Below are 19,664 nucleotides of genomic sequence, written 5' to 3' on the forward strand. Positions count from 1 at the left end.
TCTGCCTTGGCAGTAAACTGTCACAGAGCATCATTATTGATGATGAGGTGAACTTCCGCATTGCCAGAGCCAGCGCAACTTTCGGCAGACTATGCCAACATCTGGAATAGAATAGGCATCAACATCCAGACCAAACTAAAGGTCTACAGGGCAGCTGTGCTCCCCACACTACTTTGTGCATGTGAAATGTGGACGCTCCGGTGGCCTGGTGGTTAGAGTGTCCACCTCGGATGCAGGAGGTCGTGGATTTGATCCCTGGCCAAGTCATACCAAAGACTTACAAAAGTGGTACTAACAGCTGCCTCGCTTGGCGCTCTGCATTAAGAGGTTAGTGTTAGGAGTGGTTGGCCTGGTGTCAGGATAATGTGACTGGGTGGGACATCGTGCTGCATGTCTGCAGCATGATGCCCCAGTGCTAGACATCACTATAAACTACCACACTACAGACATCGTAGCAATATGACTGAAATTTTTTTAAAGCTATGTTAAAAATCCAAATCACACACATACACAAACTGAAACATGGATGGTGTATCAATGCCATGCCGGGAAGCTGAACCACTTTCACACTACAAGTCTCAAGAAAATCCTCTACATCAAGTTGCAGGACAAGGTTCCAGACACTGAGATACTCGCCCAAGCAGGTCTCCCCAGCCTCCACACCATCCTAATGCAGTCTCAGCTATGCTGGGCGGGACATGATGTACACATGCCAGACCACCGGCTGCCTAAGAGACTTTTTTATGGCAAGCCACAGCAGGGACAGCGATCCCACGGAGGTCAAAAGAAATGCTTCAAAGACAATCTGAAGGCTGCATTGAAAGTGTTCAACATAAACCCTTATTCCTGGGAACAAACAGTAAGAGATTGAGTCACTTGGCTTTCATCCATGCACAAAGGCTCCAAGTTGCATGAATCTAGCAGGACAGCAGCAGCAGAGCTGAAGAGGCATGCCAGATTAGCATGTGCCATCAACCCTCCTGGAAATGTCCCACTCATCATTTGTCCCTTATGCAAACGAACGTTTTGTGCAAGCATTGGCATCATCAGCCACCTGCATATGCACAGAACAGAACCAGCCCCTCCAACCCTCAGATGATTAGAGTTGTCTTGATCAACTCGACGGATGAACAACAACATTCCATGTCCATTCTTTTCTCTCTAATGATCATGCCTTGGTTAACCTTAGTCCATTCTTTTCTGTCTAATTATCATGCCTTGGTTATCCCTTGTTCATTCTTTAATCTCTGATTATGATGGCTTAGTTAACCCTGGTCCATTCTTTTCTCTAGTTCTCATGCCTTGGTTAACCCTAGTCCATTCTTTTCTCTCTAATGATCATGCCTTGGTTAACCCTAGTCCATTCTTTTCCTTCTGATTATCTTGCCTTGGTTAACCCTAGTCCATTCTTTTCTCTCTGATGATCATGCCTTGGTTAACCATAATCCATTCTTTTCTCTCTAATAATCATGCCTTGGTTAACCCTAGTCCATTCTTTTCCCTCTGATTATCATGCCTTGGTTAACCCTAGTCCATTCTTTTCTCTCTAATTATCATGCCTTGGTTAACCCTAGTCCATTCTTTTCTCTCAGATGATCATGCCTTGGTTAACCCTAGTCCATTCTTTTCTCTCTAATGATCATGCCTTTGTTAACCCATGTCCATTATTTTCCCTCTGATTATCATGCCTTGGTTAACCCTAGTCCATTCTTTTCTCTCTAATGATCATGCCTTTGTTATCCTAGTCCATTCTTTTCCTTCTGATTATCATGCCTTGGTTAACCCTAGTCCATTCTTTTCCCTCTAATTGTCATGCCTTGGTTATCCCTAGTCCATTCTTTTCCTTCTGATTATCATGCCTTGGTTAACCCTAGTCCATTCTTTTCCCTCTAATTATCTTGCCTTGGTTAACTCTAGTCCATTCTTTTCTCTCTAATGATCATGCCATTGTTAACCCTAGTCCATTCTTTTCCCTCTAATGATCATGCCTTGGTTAATCCTAGTCCATTATTTTCCCACTGATTATCATGCCTTGGTTAACCCTAGTCCATTCTGTTCTCTCTAATGTTCATGCCTTGGTTAACCCTAGTCCATTCTTTTCTCTCTAATGATCATGCCTTGGTTAACCCTAGTACAATCTTTTCTCTCTAATGATCATGCCTTGGTTAACCCTAGTCCATTCTTTTTCCTCTGATTATCATACCTTGGTTAACCCAAGTCCATTCTTTTCTCTCTGATGATCATGCCTTGGTTAACTCTGGTCCATTCTTTTCCCTCTGTTTATCATGCCTTGGTTAACTCTAGTCCATTCTTTTCTCTCTAATGATCATGCCATTGTTAACCCTAGTCCATTCTTTTCTCTCTGATGATCATGCCTTGGTTAACCATAATCCATTCTTTTCTTTCTAATAATCTTGCCTTGGTTAACCCTAGTCCATTCTTTTCCCTCTGATTATCATGCCTTGGTTAACCCTAGTCCATTCTTTTCTCTCTAATGATCATGCCATTGTTAACCCTAGTCCATTCTTTTCTCTCTGATGATCATGCCTTGGTTAACCATAATCCATTCTTTTCTCTCTAATAATCATGCCTTGGTTAACCCTAGTCCATTCTTTTCTCTCTGATGATCATGCCTTGGTTAATCATAATCCATTCTTTTCTCTCTAATAATCATGCCTTGGTTAACCCTAGTCCATTCTTTTCCCTCTGATTATCATGCCTTGGTTAACCCTAGTCCATTCTTTTCTCTCTAATTATCATGCCTTGGTTAACCCTAGTCCATTCTTTTCTCACAGATGATCATGCCTTGGTTAACCCTAGTCCATTCTTTTCTCTCTAATGATCATGCCTTTGTTATCCTAGTCCATTCTTTTCCTTCTGATTATCATGCTTTGGTTAACCCTAGTCCATTCTTTTCCCTCTAATTGTCATGCCTTGGTTAACCCTAGTCCATTCTTTTCCTTCTGATTATCATGCCCTGGTTAACCCTAGTCTATTCTTTTCCCTCTAATTATCTTGCCTTGGTTAACTCTAGTCCATTCTTTTCTCTCTAATGATCATGCCATTGTTGACCCTAGTCCATTCTTTTCCCTCTAATTATCATGCCTTGGTTAATCCTAGTCCATTATTTTCCCTCTGATTATCATGCCTTGGTTAACCCTAGTCCATTCTTTTCTCTCTAATGTTCATGCCTTGGTTAGCCCTAGTCCATTCTTTTCTCTCTGATGATCATGCCTTGGTTAACCATAATCCAATCTTTTCTATGATCATGCCTTGGTTAACCCTAGTCCATTCTTTTCCCTCTGTTTATCATGCCTTGGTTAACTCTAGTCCATTCTTTTCTCTCTAATGATCATGCCATTGTTAACCCTAGTCCATTCTTTTCTCTCTAATTATCATGCCTTGGTTAACCCTAGTCCATTCTTTTCCCTCTAATTATCATGCCTTGGTTAACCCTAGTCCATTCTTTTCTCTCAGATGATCATGCCTTGGTTAACCCTAGTCCATTCTTTTCTCTCTAATGATCATGCCTTTGTTATCCTAGTCCATTCTTTTCCTTCTGATTATCATGCCTTGGTTAACCCTAGTCCATTCTTTTCCCTCTAATTGTCATGCCTTGGTTAACCCTAGTCCATTCTTTTCCTTCTGATTATCATGCCCTGGTTAACCCTAGTCCATTATTTTCCCTCTAATTATCTTGCCTTGGTTAACTCTAGTCCATTCTTTTCTCTCTAATGATCATGCCATTGTTAACCCTAGTCCATTCTTTTCCCTCTAATTATCATGCCTTGGTTAATCCTAGTCCATTATTTTCTCTCTAATTATCATGCCTTGGTTAACCCTAGTCCATTCTTTTCTCTCTAATGTTCATGCCTTGGTTAGCCCTAGTCCATTCTTTTCTCTCTGATGATCATGCCTTGGTTAACCATAATCCAATCTTTTCTATGATCATGCCTTGGTTAACCCTAGTCGATTCTTTTCCCTCTGTTTATCATGCCTTGGTTAACTCTAGTCCATTCTTTTCTCTCTAATGATCATGCCATTGTTAACCCTAGTCCATTCTTTTCCCTCTAATTATCATGCCTTGGTTAACCCTAGTCCATTCTTTTCTCTCTAATGATCATGGCTTGGTTAACCCTAGACCATTCTTTTCTCTCTAATGATCATGCCTTGCTGAACCCTAGTCCATTCTTTTCTCTCTAATGATCATGCCTTGGTTAACCCTAGTCCATTCTTTTCTCTCTAATGATCATGCCATTGTTAACCCTAGTCCATTCTTTTCTCTCTAATGATCATGCCTTGGTTAACCCTAGTCCATTCTTTTCTCTCTAATGATCATGCCATTGTTAACCCTAGTCCATTCTTTTCTCTCTAATGATCATGCCTTGGTTAACCCTAGTCCATTCTTTTCTCTCTAATGATCATGCCATTGTTAACCCTAGTCCATTCTTTTCTCTCTAATGATCATGCCTTGGTTAACCATAGTCCATTCTTTTCTCTCTAATGATCATGCCTTGGTTAACCCTAGTCCATTCTTTTTTCTCTAATGATCATGCCTTTGTTAACCCTAGTCCATTATTTTCCCTCTGATTATCATGCCTTGGTTAACCCTAGTCCATTCTTTTCTCTCTAATGATCATGCCTTTGTTAACCCTAGTCCATTCTTTTCCTTCTGATTATCATGCCTTGGTTAACCCTAGTCCATTCTTTTCTCTCTAATTATCATGCCTTGGTTAACCCTAGTCCATTATTTTCCCTCAGATTATCATGCCTTGGTTAACCCTAGTCCATTCTTTTCTCTCTAATTATCATGCCTTGGTTAACCCTAGTCCATTCTTTTCCCTCTAATTATCATGCCTTGGTTAACCCTAGTCCATTCTTTTCTTTCTAATGATCATGCCTTGGTTAACCCTAGTCCATTCTTTTCTCTCTAATTATCATGCCTTGGTTAACCCAAGTCCATTCTTTTCACACTGATTATCATGCCTTAGTTAAGTTTTTTGTTTAGATCATTTTGGACACTGTGTTGGGGCATTCATGTCACATGACCTTATTCTAATCACACTTGCATTACAGAGAGCAAAACATGGATAACTTTTAAGGTGGTGACAATTATATTATTGTGATAAAATTTAATTTTTTGTGGTGCAGACTATTTTAGGATTAAAATACCATATATAGTGGCTAAAGTTAGTTGCATGTGTAATATTGTGTTCTATGCATCCCTTTTTATGTTTTTCTTTTTAACATCCATATTTCTATATTCTTAGAACCTAGGACAGTTTAAATTTTTGGTATACACACTTCTAGAGAAACAATTAAATCGATAAAGCAGGTAATAATCATTTTAATCAATGCATTTTTATCTTTTGTGAATTTGTAGGTCTTTGAAGGATATATTTTGTTCAGTCTTATACTTTCATTAATGATCATGCCATAAATTGTTCCTTGTAAGAACAAGAGACTTTTGATAATTATGTTATTTTGAATTTTTGATACTAAATTGCTAACATTTAAGGTGTTGTGGAAAAGCTAAAAAATAGATAAGACAGGAACATGTGATCAATGTGGAAACCTTTGTCAAAACCACAAAATTGATATTTTTATAAACTTTTTTATTATTGGATAATTTTAAAACAAAATTTATTAGTCACTGTTCTTTAATCTTATGTTAATTTTTCAGTTCAGAAGTTGAAATTAAAACTTTTTCCTAATACTGTAGTTTTTCATAAGTGAAAGTTTCTGAGATTAACCACAGAGATGAAACTGTAAGAAAAAAAGAAACAGCATCTCCTTTTTCCAAAGGTATTTGACCAGCTTGAGTCATACATGAAACTTTTTTTAAGTATAGAATTATGTAAATTTGGTATAAATTTTGTTATAAAAGTAATAATTTCAATGAGTCTCAGTATTTTTAATCTTAAAATGGGTAAAATGCATTGATTTTTCTGACTGATGTATATATAGTGAATCAAGTCTCTGTGTAATTTTTGGGAACTTTATGGAATATAAAATTGTATTTGTTAAATTACAAATGAAATATAGGTAATAAGTTTAGTGTCATATTTTAGTATCAACAACAAACTGCAACAGCCAGAATCAGCTGCAGGAGTGCTGACATATGCCATGAAACACCACAGGGCTGACCTCGTAAGTACTATAAATATAGTAAGTCATTTAAATCCAGGTACATACTATAAATATAGTAAGTCATTTAAATCCAGGTACATACTATAAATATAGTAAGTCATTTAAATCCAGGTACATACTATAAATATAGTAAGTCATTTAAATCCAGGTACATACTATAAATATAGTAAGTACTTAGAACCTTGTTAGTATTGTAAATCTATAAATGGATAGTATTTTATAAACATAGTAAGTACTGTAACTTTAGTAAGTATGGTAGACCTAGTAAGTATTATAAACCTAATAAGTACTATAAATGGAAAGTACTATGAACCTAGTAAGTTCTGTAAACCTAGTATTATAGACCTAGTGAGTATTTTAAAACTAGTATTATAAACCTAGCAAGTACTATAAATGTAGTATTATAAATCTAGGAAGTATTATAAACCTAGTAAGCATTATAGACCTAATGAGTATTTTAAAACTAGTATTATAAACCTAGCAAGTACTATAAATGTAGTATTATAAATCTAGGATGTATTATAAACCTAGTAAGCATTATAGACCTAGTGAGTATTTTAAAACTAGTATTATAAACCTAGCAAGTACTATAAATGTAGTATTATAAATCTAGGAAGTATTATAAACCTAGTAAGCATTATAGACCTAATGAGTATTTTAAAACTAGTATTATAAACCTAGCAAGTACTATAAATATAGTATTATAAACCTAGTAAGTATTATAGACCTAGTAAGCATTATAGACCTAGTAAGTACTATAAACCTAGTAAGTACTATAAACCTAGTAAGTACTATAAATGTAGCCAAGTATTATAAACATAGTAAGTATTATAGACTAGTAAGTACTATAAACCTTAGTATTATAGATCTAATTGCTACTTTAATCATATGTAATATGAAACTTGTAAGTACTATGTACATAATTAAGTACTCTGAAATTAGTAAGTACTAAACCTAGTGATTGCTATAAACCTCCTTGGTACACCATTCCCTTGATAACTTGCACCCTGATAACTGCAAACCTGCTTATAATGCACTTTTAACCAGAAAATATGAAAAAAATGTATCCCTATTTGTTGAATATGAAGAAAATCACAATCAAAATTGATAACTGAGACTTTGATATATCACTCATTTTATCATCGAAAACTGTAGATAGGACTTCCAAATTTTAATAAACATTCTGAAATTAACAACTTTTAAGGCACATATTTTTGTTACATTTTCTTTCCAAATGACATTCTTAGTACACCATAAATAACGATATGCAAATTTTTTTTGATTTATGAAAATATGTCTAGTGGAGGCAGTACTTTAATAAGATCTAGTGTCGGGTGAACTCATTTCAACTGATCAATCAAATACTGTTATAAATATTATTGTCTACATAATATAATTAAACTACTTTAACCTACTTATTCATAAATGTTATCAGATAGCAAGTAAACCAATAAAATGACTACTTCATAAAATAAAGAGCTTTGTTTCACGATATGGATCATTGTGAGAAACAGCATCAGAGAATTCCTGAATTGGCAGTTAGAGATATCATCAAGGATGATAAGAAGTTTAACTATAACTTGCAATGAAATGATGGCATGATTGTTTTGCTAATTGAATAATTCAAAACTTGGTTTTCGATGTAAACAATTGTTTCACAAAATAAATGTCACTAGTATTTGAAAAAAGGAATCTTGTTTGGTGATGTATCAACAGTTAGCCTGGTTCCCTGTTTTAATATTCTGTTCTTCACACTCAGTTATCGCACACCAAGCAAGGAACCAGATTGATCAACAACAATAAAAATCAGTGACGTATTGCACAAATGTTTTCATGTACATGTGAAGGTTGTTGAAACCAGTTGGAATAATGTTAACAATTCTGGGCATCTTGAAAATAAATGTAATTTATACAGAATAATAGTGGCATAGTGGTTAAAGGGTCTGTCTCAGATGTGGGAGGTCGCAGGTTTGAACCCTAGCCAAGTCATACCAAAGACTTCTAAAAATGATACTAACAGCTGCCTTGCTTGGCATTCAGCATTAAGAGGTTAGTGTTAGGACTGGTTGGCCTGGTGTCAGGATAATGTGTCTGCGGCATGATGACCCAATGCTAGACATCACTTTAAACTGCCACACTGCAGACATCAAAGCGATATTACTGAATTTTAAAAAAGCTAAGTTAAAAATCCAAATCACACACACACATACAGAATAATGAACAGCTTCATTCAAAAAAGTGCTTTATTGACAATTATGCTCAGTATGATTATAATGTGGGTAGTCAGTCATTAAATTGCCCAGTACATACCCCCCCTCAGTTTTCTTGATGTCCAGCTGGGATCGCCATCACTTATTTCTTTGGAGGTCCTTGGTAACTCTCGTGGTCTATGTTTTTTAACCCCATTGTGTGCGAGTTATTGAAGGAAAGGTGTATTATGAACCTAGTAAATACTGTAAACCTTGGAAGTACTGTGAACCTAGGAAGTACTATAATCCCTTGTAAGTATTATTGACCTAGTATTTTAAACTTAGTGCATACTCTAAATCCTCTAAGTATTTTGAACCTAGTAAATACTATAAACTTTGTGATTACTGTAAATCAAAAATGTACTATAAGCCTAGTTAAGTATTATAAATCTAGTAAATACTATGAACCTAGTAAATATTATAGACCTAGTAAGAATTATAAACTTAGTGAGTACTATAAACCTTATTAGTATTATTTACCTGATAGGTATTATTAACCTTGTAAGTATTGTAAATCTAGTAAGTTTTAAAGGTGTAGCATTTTAAACCTAGTAAATACTATAAACCTAGTGAGTACTATAACAATTGTTAGTATTACGAACCTAGTAAGTAATGTGAACCTTGTAACTACTGTCAGCCTATTAAATAGTATAAACCTTGTGAATATTATAAACCTTGTAAGTGCTATAAGCCTAGTGAATACTATAAACCTTGTAAGTGCTATAAGCCTAGTGAATTTTATAAACCTTGTAAGTGCTATAAGCCTAGTGAATACTATAAACCTTGTAAGTGCTATAAGCCTAGTGAATTTTATAAACCTTGTAAGTGCTATAAGCCTAGTGAATACTATAAACCTTGTAAGTGCTATAAACCTAGTGAATTTTATAAACCTTGTAAGTGCTATAAGCCTAGTGAATTTTATAAACCTTGTAAGTGCTATAAGCCTAGTGAATACTATAAACCGTGTAAGTGCTATAAACCTAGTGAATTTTATAAACGTTGTAAGTGCTATAAGCCTAGTGAATTTTATAAACCTTGTAAGTGCTATAAGCCTAGTGAATACTATAAACCTTGTAAGTGCTATAAGCCTAGTGAATTTTATAAACCTTGTAAGTGCTATAAGCCTAGTGAATACTATAAACCTTGTAAGTGCTATAAACCTAGTGAATTTTATAAACCTTGTAAGTGCTATAAGCCTAGTGAATTTTATAAACCTTGTAAGTGCTATAAGCCTAGTGAATTTTATAAACCTTGTAAGTGCTATAAGCCTAGTGAATACTATAAACCTTGTAAGTGCTATAAGCCTAGTGAATTTTATAAACCTTGTAAGTGCTATAAGCCTAGTGAATTTTATAAACCTTGTAAGTGCTATAACCCTAGTGAATTTTATAAACCTTGTAAGTAACTATTATGAACCTAACAAGTAAGTACTATAAACCTTGTAAATTGCTTTAAATCAAAACAATCAATTATCTACTACCTTTCAGTTAGTGAAAATTATGTAAATGCAGCATACGACCAACAAAAGTTTTGCAGATTTTTAATTTCCAGTGTTTATTTTGGTTTGATAATTACATTTTCTTTAATTTTGGCAAATTTATTTGTGATGCTTTTATAATATAATATGTTTTACTTATTTATTATTTAGCATTTTCGTTGACAACAGTTTGTTTTACTTTGTTTTGTCTTTTTTCATCTGCATTACATTTTGATAACGCAAAAGTTGTAATGACAATGTTAATCATTCAAGTATCAAATTTTGTTGACAGTTGGGTTTTTTTCCTGATGTAAACATATCATCCTGTTCACTGAAATGGTTAAGTCTGTTTTGAGTGATTATCATGTTAACTTTAAATGTGAGTAAGAGTACCATTTATAATATGTCAATATTTGCCCAGAAAATCCAGGAAGGGTGGTATGAAAAACTTCATGAGTGGAAACAGGCCTTGTCAGCATATGAGGCTAAGCAAGAACAAAATCCAGATGACATCAATATAACACTGGGAAGAATGAGATGTCTTGAGGCGCTGGCTGAATGGTGAGGCTTTTATACATTTTATATAATAAAAATTTTTTTATAGTAAGTTCTGGTTTTTTTTGGGACCAGGCCTTTATTCATTTAGTAAATTTTTGCATGGGAAATTCAAAACATTTTGCTGCCATGCTGGCTGTGGGATGTAGAATCACTTGATACACTTTCCTGTATGGGAAATTTAAAACATTTTGCTGCCAGGAGGCTTTTGGCTATAGAATCAATTGATAAATTTTCATCAGTGGTTGCAAGAGGTGACTAATGGAGACAGGAGTTGCAGTCAGTGATCGGCTCGTGTGCTGGACTTGTGACCAAAAGGGATTGGATTTGAATCCTACCATTTGATTAACTCAGTTCAGCTACATTAGTGTGTTCTTGGTCAGGGTACTTTACTCCAGTTGCCACAGCACTAAATAACTTACTTTTATTGTTGTGCTATAAAATACTAAAGCAATTAAAAAGATTTTACTCTGAGTACTCTTTAAAATTCTTCTTTTAATAACATAAATTATCAATGATTTGGAGAAGTTGGATAAAGTTATTCAAAAACAAGGAGAGAAAAAAAATCTCCACTGGCTTCTGTTTGTTTTCTTGTGTTATTTAAAAACAATACATCATGAGGAATACTACACTGTCAGCATAGAAGTCAATCACTGTGACCTATCTATCTTACACATCACAAACTTTGGATAAATTTTGTCTCAGTTTATTTCTCAAGCTCCGTTCATGTCAGAATTGTCAAACTAGATGATTGTATGCATCTCTGTTAATACCACACTGTTACATAAATGCCAATGTGATCTACATTTCACATTTTACTTGCTTTCATTTACTTATTGCATTTAGCTCATGACCAAGGTTTTTGGCACCTGTATATACATGTATATAGTGTTATAAATGATTGATGGCACCTGTGTATACATGTATATACTATTATAAATGATTGATTGCACCTGTGTATACATGTATATACTGTTATAAATGATTGATGGCACCTGTGTATACATGTATATACTGTTCTAAATGATTGAACTTAAACTTTATGAATTTATGCATCCCTCTAGTATCATACCCATAAAAGGTGAGTCACTGAAGTGTATTTCTCAGTTTACTGGCTTAGGTTGAGTTTTGGCCTATAGCTCAATACCACATTGCATGCTACATAAATATTATTCAGTCTAGAGTTATAATACATGTTGTGTTTATGCATCTTGATGAGCACTTATTTCAGTAGTAGGTCATTCATCACCCATATTGTATGCTTCATTGATTTAGGTTACTGGCTGTCACTTCAAGTTTATTCAAAACCTAGTGGTAAGAGCATCTGCCTTGGATGTATGAGGTCATGGGTTTGAACCCCAGCTGAGTCAAACCAAAGACTTATAAAAATGGTACTAACATTTACCTCACGAGGCACTTAGCATTATGAGGTTGGTGTTTGGACTGGTCAGCCTGGTGCCAGGAAAATGTGACTGGGTGGAACATCGTGCTACATGTATGTGGCATGATGCTACATGTATGCGGCATGATGCCCCAGTGCTAGACATCGCTATAAACTGTCACACTCCAGACATCATAGCAATATGACTTAAAAATTGTTAAAGCGAGATTAAAAATTGAATCACACACACACAAGCTTGAAAGTTGCAATGTAATGATAAAAATTACTGCAAATAAATTTAGTATGAAAGGGACCAACTTTTCATTGTCTGGAATAAACTTAGTATGAAAGGGGGCAACTTTTCATTGTCTGGAATAAACTTAGTATGAAAGGGGCCAACTTTTCATTGTCTGGAATAAACTTAGTATGAAAGGGGCCAACTTTTCATTGTCTAGAATAAACTTAGTATGAAAGGGGCCAACTTTTCATTGTCTGGAATAAATGTAGTATGAAAGGGGCCAACTTTTCGTTGTCAGGAATAAACTTAGTATGAAAGGGGGCAACTTTTCATTGTCAGGAATAAACTTAGTATGAAAGGGGGCAACTTTTCATTGTCTGGAATAAACTTAGTATGAAAGGGGGCAACTTTTCATTGTCTGGAATAAACTTAGTATGTAAGGGGCCAACTTTTCATTGTCTGGAATAAACTTAGCATGAAAGGAGCCAACTTTTCATTGTCTGGAATAAACTTAGCATGAAAGGGGACAACTTTTCATTGTTTGGAATAAACTTTGTATCAAAGGGGGCAACTTTTCATTGTCTGGAATAAACTTAGTATGAAAGGGACCAACTTTTCATTGTCTGGAATAAAGTTTGTATGAAAGGGGGCAACTTTTCATTGTCTGAAATAAACTTAGTATGAAAGGGGCCAACTTTTCATTGTCTGGAATAAACTTAGCATGAAAGGAACCAACTTTTCATTGTCTGGAATAAACTTAGTATGAAAGGGGACAACTTTTCATTGTTTGGAATAAACTTTGTATGAAAGGGGGCAACTTTTCAGTGTCTGGAATAAACTTAGTATGAAAGGGGGCAACTTTTCATTGTCTGGAATAAAGTTTGTATGAAGGGGGGCAACTTTTCAGTGTCTGGAATAAACTTAGTATGAAAGGGGGCAACTTTTCATTGTCTGGAATAAAGTTTGTATGAAGGGGGGCAACTTTTCATTGTCTGAAATAAACTTAGTATGAAAGGGACCAACTTTTCATTGTCTGGAATAAACTTAGCATGAAAGGGGCCAACTTTTCATTGTCTGGAATAAACTTAGTATGAAAGGGACCAACTTTTCATTGTCTGGAATAAACTTAGTATGAAAGGGGCCAACTTTTCATTGTTTGGAATAAACTTAGTATGAAAGGGACCAACTTTTCATTGTCTGGAATAAGCTTAGTATGAAAGGGACCAACTTTTCATTGTCTGGAATAAACTTTGTATGGGGGCAACTTTTCATTGTCTGGAATAAACTTAGTATGAAAGGGGCCAACTTTTCGTTGTTTGGAATAAACTTAATATGAAAGGGACCAACTTTTCATTGTCTGGAATAAGCTTAGTATGAAAGGGGCCAACTTTTCATTGTCTGGAATAAATGTAGTATGAAAGGGGCCAACTTTTCGTTGTCAGGAATAAACTTAGTATGAAAGGGGGCAACTTTTCATTGTCAGGAATAAACTTAGTATGAAAGGGGGCAACTTTTCATTGTCTGGAATAAACTTAGTATGAAAGGGGGCAACTTTTCATTGTCTGGAATAAACTTAGTATGTAAGGGGCCAACTTTTCATTGTCTGGAATAAACTTAGCATGAAAGGGGCCAACTTTTCATTGTCTGGAATAAATTTAGTATGAAAGGGGGCAACTTTTCATTGTCTGGAATAAACTTTGGTCTGATTTTATTTTCTGATAATCGTGTTTACAATGGCTGCTGGAAACCACTAAAAGCTTCTTGGAAGTGTATGTAATCATTGATTACACTTTGGTTTTAACATTAGAACACATTGGGGACTCACATCTGGTACAAAACATACTTGCTTGTCATGTTATGGCAGGAAGAATCAGGAAAAACTTTGCTTGTCAATCTGCAGTCCTGCCATCAAGATTTTGTTTCACACATGATGAACTCTGCTTTATTACCAAGAACAGACTCCAACTTGTGGTTAATCAGCCCTTTGTCTTCCATGGACCCCATCACATAATGGCATCTACAGGGCCCAATAATCAGTACTTAAAGTGAACTAAGCTGATCAGAAAGGGCAGTCTCACATCTTGTCATTTAAAGGAAGTGATGATATTTCCACTCAGGCTCTGTTGTCCTGGTTATTATAGGCCATTCTCCCTGCTTGTAACGAACTAACCCAAACTCAGTACATTTCTGTCACATGTCAGCTCACTAGGTTAGGTTGGTTGCCACTAGCATTTGAGTGCAACTGTTCCCCAACTAACATTATCTAAGCTATGAGGTTAAACTCAGAGATGACATTCAGTAGAATTTACCTCAGAAACCTTTCATTCCAAGTTTGATCTGGTGGAATCTGTATCAGCAGCACAACAGGCTGCCTTCCCTATTAAGCATCTATGCATTGATGTGGTTACTCTACTATTAATGGAATTGTAAATCAGACCTCCACATGCCTATTCTTTATATGTATTGCAATCAGGTAATGCATTTGAAAGTTAACCAACTTTTGGATGCATTTGCATGGCAGTGGACTTACAAATATATTTAGATCAGGAAATATTGAAAAAATATATTTTACTTCAGAAATGGTTTTTGAACAGTGCATGGAAAATTCAAAGATAGTCTTATTGAAAATCAGTAAATTAGAAGTATGTAGCAAAAAGTAGCATTATCTGCATGCTTTTTTTGTTATCATTACCCCCTCCCCCAACACATTGTACATAATTGTCCCCACCCCCAAACTCTACCGCTGGGGGTGAATCCCTTTTCCTAAATGTGTGCAACACCCCTGATCATGTTGGAGTTGGAAATCTCTATATTAAAAGATGTAGGAAGAATTGCACAATATTACATGACTTGTGAAAACCCAAAATAAGTGCACATCTACAGACCACATCCAAACATACCCCAGTTTTTGACATTTCAGTCTTAAGCAGTATATAAAGAGTTGTGCAGTGTTACAGATGCTTGCACTGGTTGGGTCACATAATGAGAAAATAACATATCGGTCTCATTCAAAAAATGTCTAATAGGTAATAATTTTTCACTAAGATTAAGTTCTGTGTTAATAATTGACCTGAAACAAAGCATGGAAATAATATGAAAGTATGTGGAGGTATTTCATACTGTTTTGTTCTGCCCTTTTAGCTCACTACCTAAGTAGTATGCAACCATCTTGGCTTAAGGTTTTTTTTTTATCTCACAGTGGTTCAGGCTCAGAAATTTCGACTTCATTAGGTATAGTTGTCAAGGTGATTTATGTGCGCCTGAGTAGCTTTTATCTGCTTTCTACAGATCAGTTAGTCAGCCTTTTAAAAATAAGACCATCACTTGTAAAAATGTTGGTATAATTCAAGGGAATTGATATTGAGAAAAGTACCAGTTGATTTAAAAGATAGTCACTCTTTGGAAACTTGTCCATTAGCTTTTGTGTAATTTATTTACATGTTTCATATACACTCACATAACAAATTATGCACATATATAGTACATCTATACCTTCACCACATAAAAAACTTTACATATAAAAGTATAATGTACATCTATACAATGGTTGATAAAAATAAGTTTAGAACAAAAGCAATATCTTTTAAATAAAGGAACAGTGTCATAAATATGTGTCCATTCATAATTGAAAACATCCTGATTTAGGATATGACATCATTTTTAAGTTGATGACATCACATGCTTAGTGATGTAATCTTTTACTGTACAATATATGTAGATGTGGTGGTAAAATAGCAGATTGGTCAGTTTTCAGAATAAAAATAAAATTTAATAAAAAAAATTAGGAAAATATATAACGCAAATAAATGTAGCTTGGATGCTGTTTATGAACCTAAATTGGGAATTAGTAGATGGATGAAATGTTTTAGTGATTGTAGGAAGACTGTTAATTTAAGATGTAATAAGAAAAGAATGGTCAAGGACATCTCTTTCAAAAGAAATATTTGATTCTGTGGAAGTATATGTGATGGAAGACAGGCATTTTACTGTCAGAGAGGTTACAAACAGTTTTGATATTTCATCCGGACATGCAGAGGAAATTCTGACCAAGGAATGCATTGGGTTTGTGCTTGTAGGTGCCCAGATGGCTTGATAAAGAACAAATGGGTTTAAGGGCAAAGATGTCAGTGAATCATTATGCAGGTACAATGTAGAAGGCTACAGTGTCTTAAGATTATTACATGTGATGAAGATTGGACACCTGTGAGTAAGAGACAAAGTATGGTATTGCCTATAAAATCATGTCCTTTCAATACAGTGAATGGACAATACTTTGCCAGTCATCTGATATAACAGTCCTACAGACCAATACAGTGAATGGACAATACTTGGCCAGTCATCTGATATAACAGTCCCACAGACCAATACAGTGAATGGATGATACTTTGCCAGTCATCTGAAATAATAGTCCTACAGACCAATACAGTGAATGGACAATACTTTGCCAGTCATCTGATATAACAGTCCCACAGACCAATACAGTGAATGGACAATACTTTGCCAGTCATCTGATATAATAGTCCCACAGACCAATACTGTGAATGGACAATACTTTGCCACAGTCATCTGATATAATAGTCCCACAGACCAATACTGTGAATGGACAATACTTTGCCATAATCATCTGATATAACAGTCCCACAGACCAATACAGTGAATGGACAATACTTTGCCAGTCATCTGATATAATAGTCCCACATACCAACACAGTGAATGGACAATACTTTGCCACAGTCATCTGATATAAGTCCCACATACCAATACTGTGAATGGACAATACTTTGCCACAATCATCTGATATAACAGTCCCACAGACCAATACAGTGAATGGACAATACTTTGCCAGTCATCTGATATAACAGTCCTACAGACCAATACAGTGAATGGACAATACTTGGCCAGTCATCTGATATAACAGTCCCACAGACCAATACAGTGAATGGATGATACTTTGCCAGTCATCTGAAATAATAGTCCTACAGACCAATACAGTGAATGGACAATACTTTGCCAGTCATCTGATATAACAGTCCCACAGACCAATACAGTGAATGGACAATACTTTGCCAGTCATCTGATATAATAGTCCAACAGACCAATACTGTGAATGGACAATACTTTGCTACTGTCATCAGATATTATAGTCCAACAGACCAATACTGTGAATGGACAATACTTTGTCCAAGTCATCAGATATAATAGTCCCACAGATCAGTACAGTAAATGGACAATACTTTGCTACTGTCATCAGATATTATAGTCCAACAGACCAATACTGTGAATGGACAATACTTTGTCACAGTCATCAGATATAATAGTCCCACAGATCAATACAGTAAATGGACAATACTTTGCCACAGTCATCATATATAGTTTAAGTGGTCTGTTTGTAAGAATTGTCCTGATCTAATAAGGGATGGCTTTATTTTTCACCAGGACAAGTGCACCCACACATACCTTACAAAAACATGGCATCAGACTCTAAATCACTCAGATTTTGCTCCTTGCAAATTTTGGCTTTTTCCAGAATTGAAAGATTCGATATGGGGAAACCATTACAAAAGCGGGGAAGAACTAAGGGAGGTAATCATGGTGTCACGGTGAATTTTGTCACGTGATGGGCTACTGCATGTGTTCAGGACATGGGTCTCAAGATGGAAGAAATACATTAAGACAAAAGGAAGTTACTTTGACTACATAAAATCATTGTAAACAATTCAATAACTGTTTCATTTTCAGTATTTGGTTTAGAACTTTTTGGTCAACCCTCATAAACATAATCCAGACAGTGCCATTGGAGTAAGAGTGATTGGAATAATAATAATAATAATAATAATAAAGACTTTATTTAGAGAAGGTAACTCAGTTAGTTACAGAACTAATCTACCTTGAGGCCTTCTATTTGTTATGTACAATATATACAGTATATACAACATGATGTGAAGAGTCTGGCTTGACACTAAATAATTAAGTAATTTTAAAATTCGAAGTATCAAGCCTGGAACACATTCACAGGCATCAGTGAAAACATAAACATATATAAAACATAAAATATAATCCTGCATTGAAATATTCAGCTATGAAAATGATGTAAAATTACAGAAAAGCAGGCACATGAATTACATTGTGTTGGTGGTGGTATAATTGCATCTTCAGTGAGTATACAGTATTCTGAATGCAATTTTCTTGGATGATGAATGTGTTTAGAAATGTTACATATTAAAATGAACCCAGATAGTTATGTCCCTTTTATTATTAGGAATCAACTTCATCAGATTGCATGTGACAGATGGGCCATGGATAGTGATGAAATTCGGGCTAAGATGGCGAGAATGGCTGCAGCAGCTGCATGGGGACTTTGTAAGAATAATAATAATAATAGTACTGTTAATAATTGTTGTCATCAGCAGCAGCTGAAGCATCAGTATTCATTATCATCATCATCATTCATCATTATCATCATCATCATTCATCATTATCATCAGTATTCATCATTACAAATATTCATTATTGTCATCATTAGTGTTCATTATCATCATAATCACTGTTCCTCATTATCATCATCAGTATTTACCATTATCATCATTATCATCATCCATATTATTATCATCATTATTCATCATTATTTATCATTATCAGTTTATCAATATCATCATCAGTATTCATTATCACCATCAGTATTTATCATTATCTTCATCATTATTTATAATTATTCTCATTGCCACCACTACTGTATCTCTTCTCAAACTTTGAAGTTTGATGGAGTTGATATGAATGAAGTTTAGATTCACTTGCCAAATTAAAGAAATAGTCTGTGAATTGGTTGTTATTTTAATACACAAAACTTTGATGAAAACATCAGTTCCAAAATAATGTAGATACATGTATTCACTTACTAAACACATATTTTTGGAATAATTTATTTGACATCTTTAGTCAGTTTTCGCATTATTTTACAAAACTTTATGCAAATTCATGCAAGCATGTAAAGTGAATATAAGTCATATTTGTACCTACAAATTTTAAGGAAAATAATAGATTGTATGAGGTCAGGAGACAAGTTCATGCTAGTTTCATGGAATACATTGAAGATATTCTTGCATAGATTGTCAATCAGAAAACTTATATATATATTCACTATATTAATATCTCATTCATGGGTATAAGGAATATGTACTAGTATACATAGGAAATAAAATTTGTTAACATTTTCATATAATTATCATTTACAGCCCAGTGGGAAACAATGGAGGAATATATGTGTTTTATTCCACGGACCAGTTATGATGGGGCATTCTACAGGGCAGTATTTGCTCTTCATTCAGAGAACAATCAGCTGGCACAGCAGGTAAGTTTCTTGTACTCTGTGCCTATTATTATTACACCTTTATTGCCACAGTTTTAAATTTGTAAAACCGTGTTAGGGCCAAGCTTAGCCATATCCTTTGCATGGTATCATCTCTTCAGCTTTTTCATTCAGATTTAAAAGTGGGTGATGGCTAGTACATCAGTAGTGAACATGTTTTTACCTTCATGGTTCATTGAATCCTAGTTGGTCCAGGGATTGAACCCCAGCTGGTCGTGGGATTGAACCCCAACTGGTCATGGGATTGA

At 35.0% G+C, this 19,664-nt stretch overlaps 1 protein-coding gene across 2 annotated transcripts in view; it reads left to right on the top strand.

Moving 5' to 3' along the window:
* LOC149781363 (serine/threonine-protein kinase mTOR-like) overlaps positions 1–19,664 on the top strand; it is a 165,860-nt gene that overhangs the window by 71,867 nt on the left and 74,329 nt on the right. For both annotated transcript variants that reach the window (XM_089935452.1, XM_089935453.1), the window contains exons 31-34: positions 6,072–6,150; positions 10,298–10,437; positions 18,310–18,410; positions 19,283–19,398. In XM_089935452.1, the coding sequence (XP_089791578.1) occupies positions 6,072–6,150; positions 10,298–10,437; positions 18,310–18,410; positions 19,283–19,398 (436 nt within the window). The remainder of the gene's footprint in view (positions 1–6,071; positions 6,151–10,297; positions 10,438–18,309; positions 18,411–19,282; positions 19,399–19,664) is intronic.

This window comes from Sinohyriopsis cumingii, chromosome 15 (genome assembly GCF_028554795.1).
Source record: "Sinohyriopsis cumingii isolate HCF-2022 chromosome 15, ASM2855479v2, whole genome shotgun sequence".
Lineage (NCBI taxonomy): Eukaryota > Metazoa > Mollusca > Bivalvia > Unionida > Unionidae > Sinohyriopsis > Sinohyriopsis cumingii.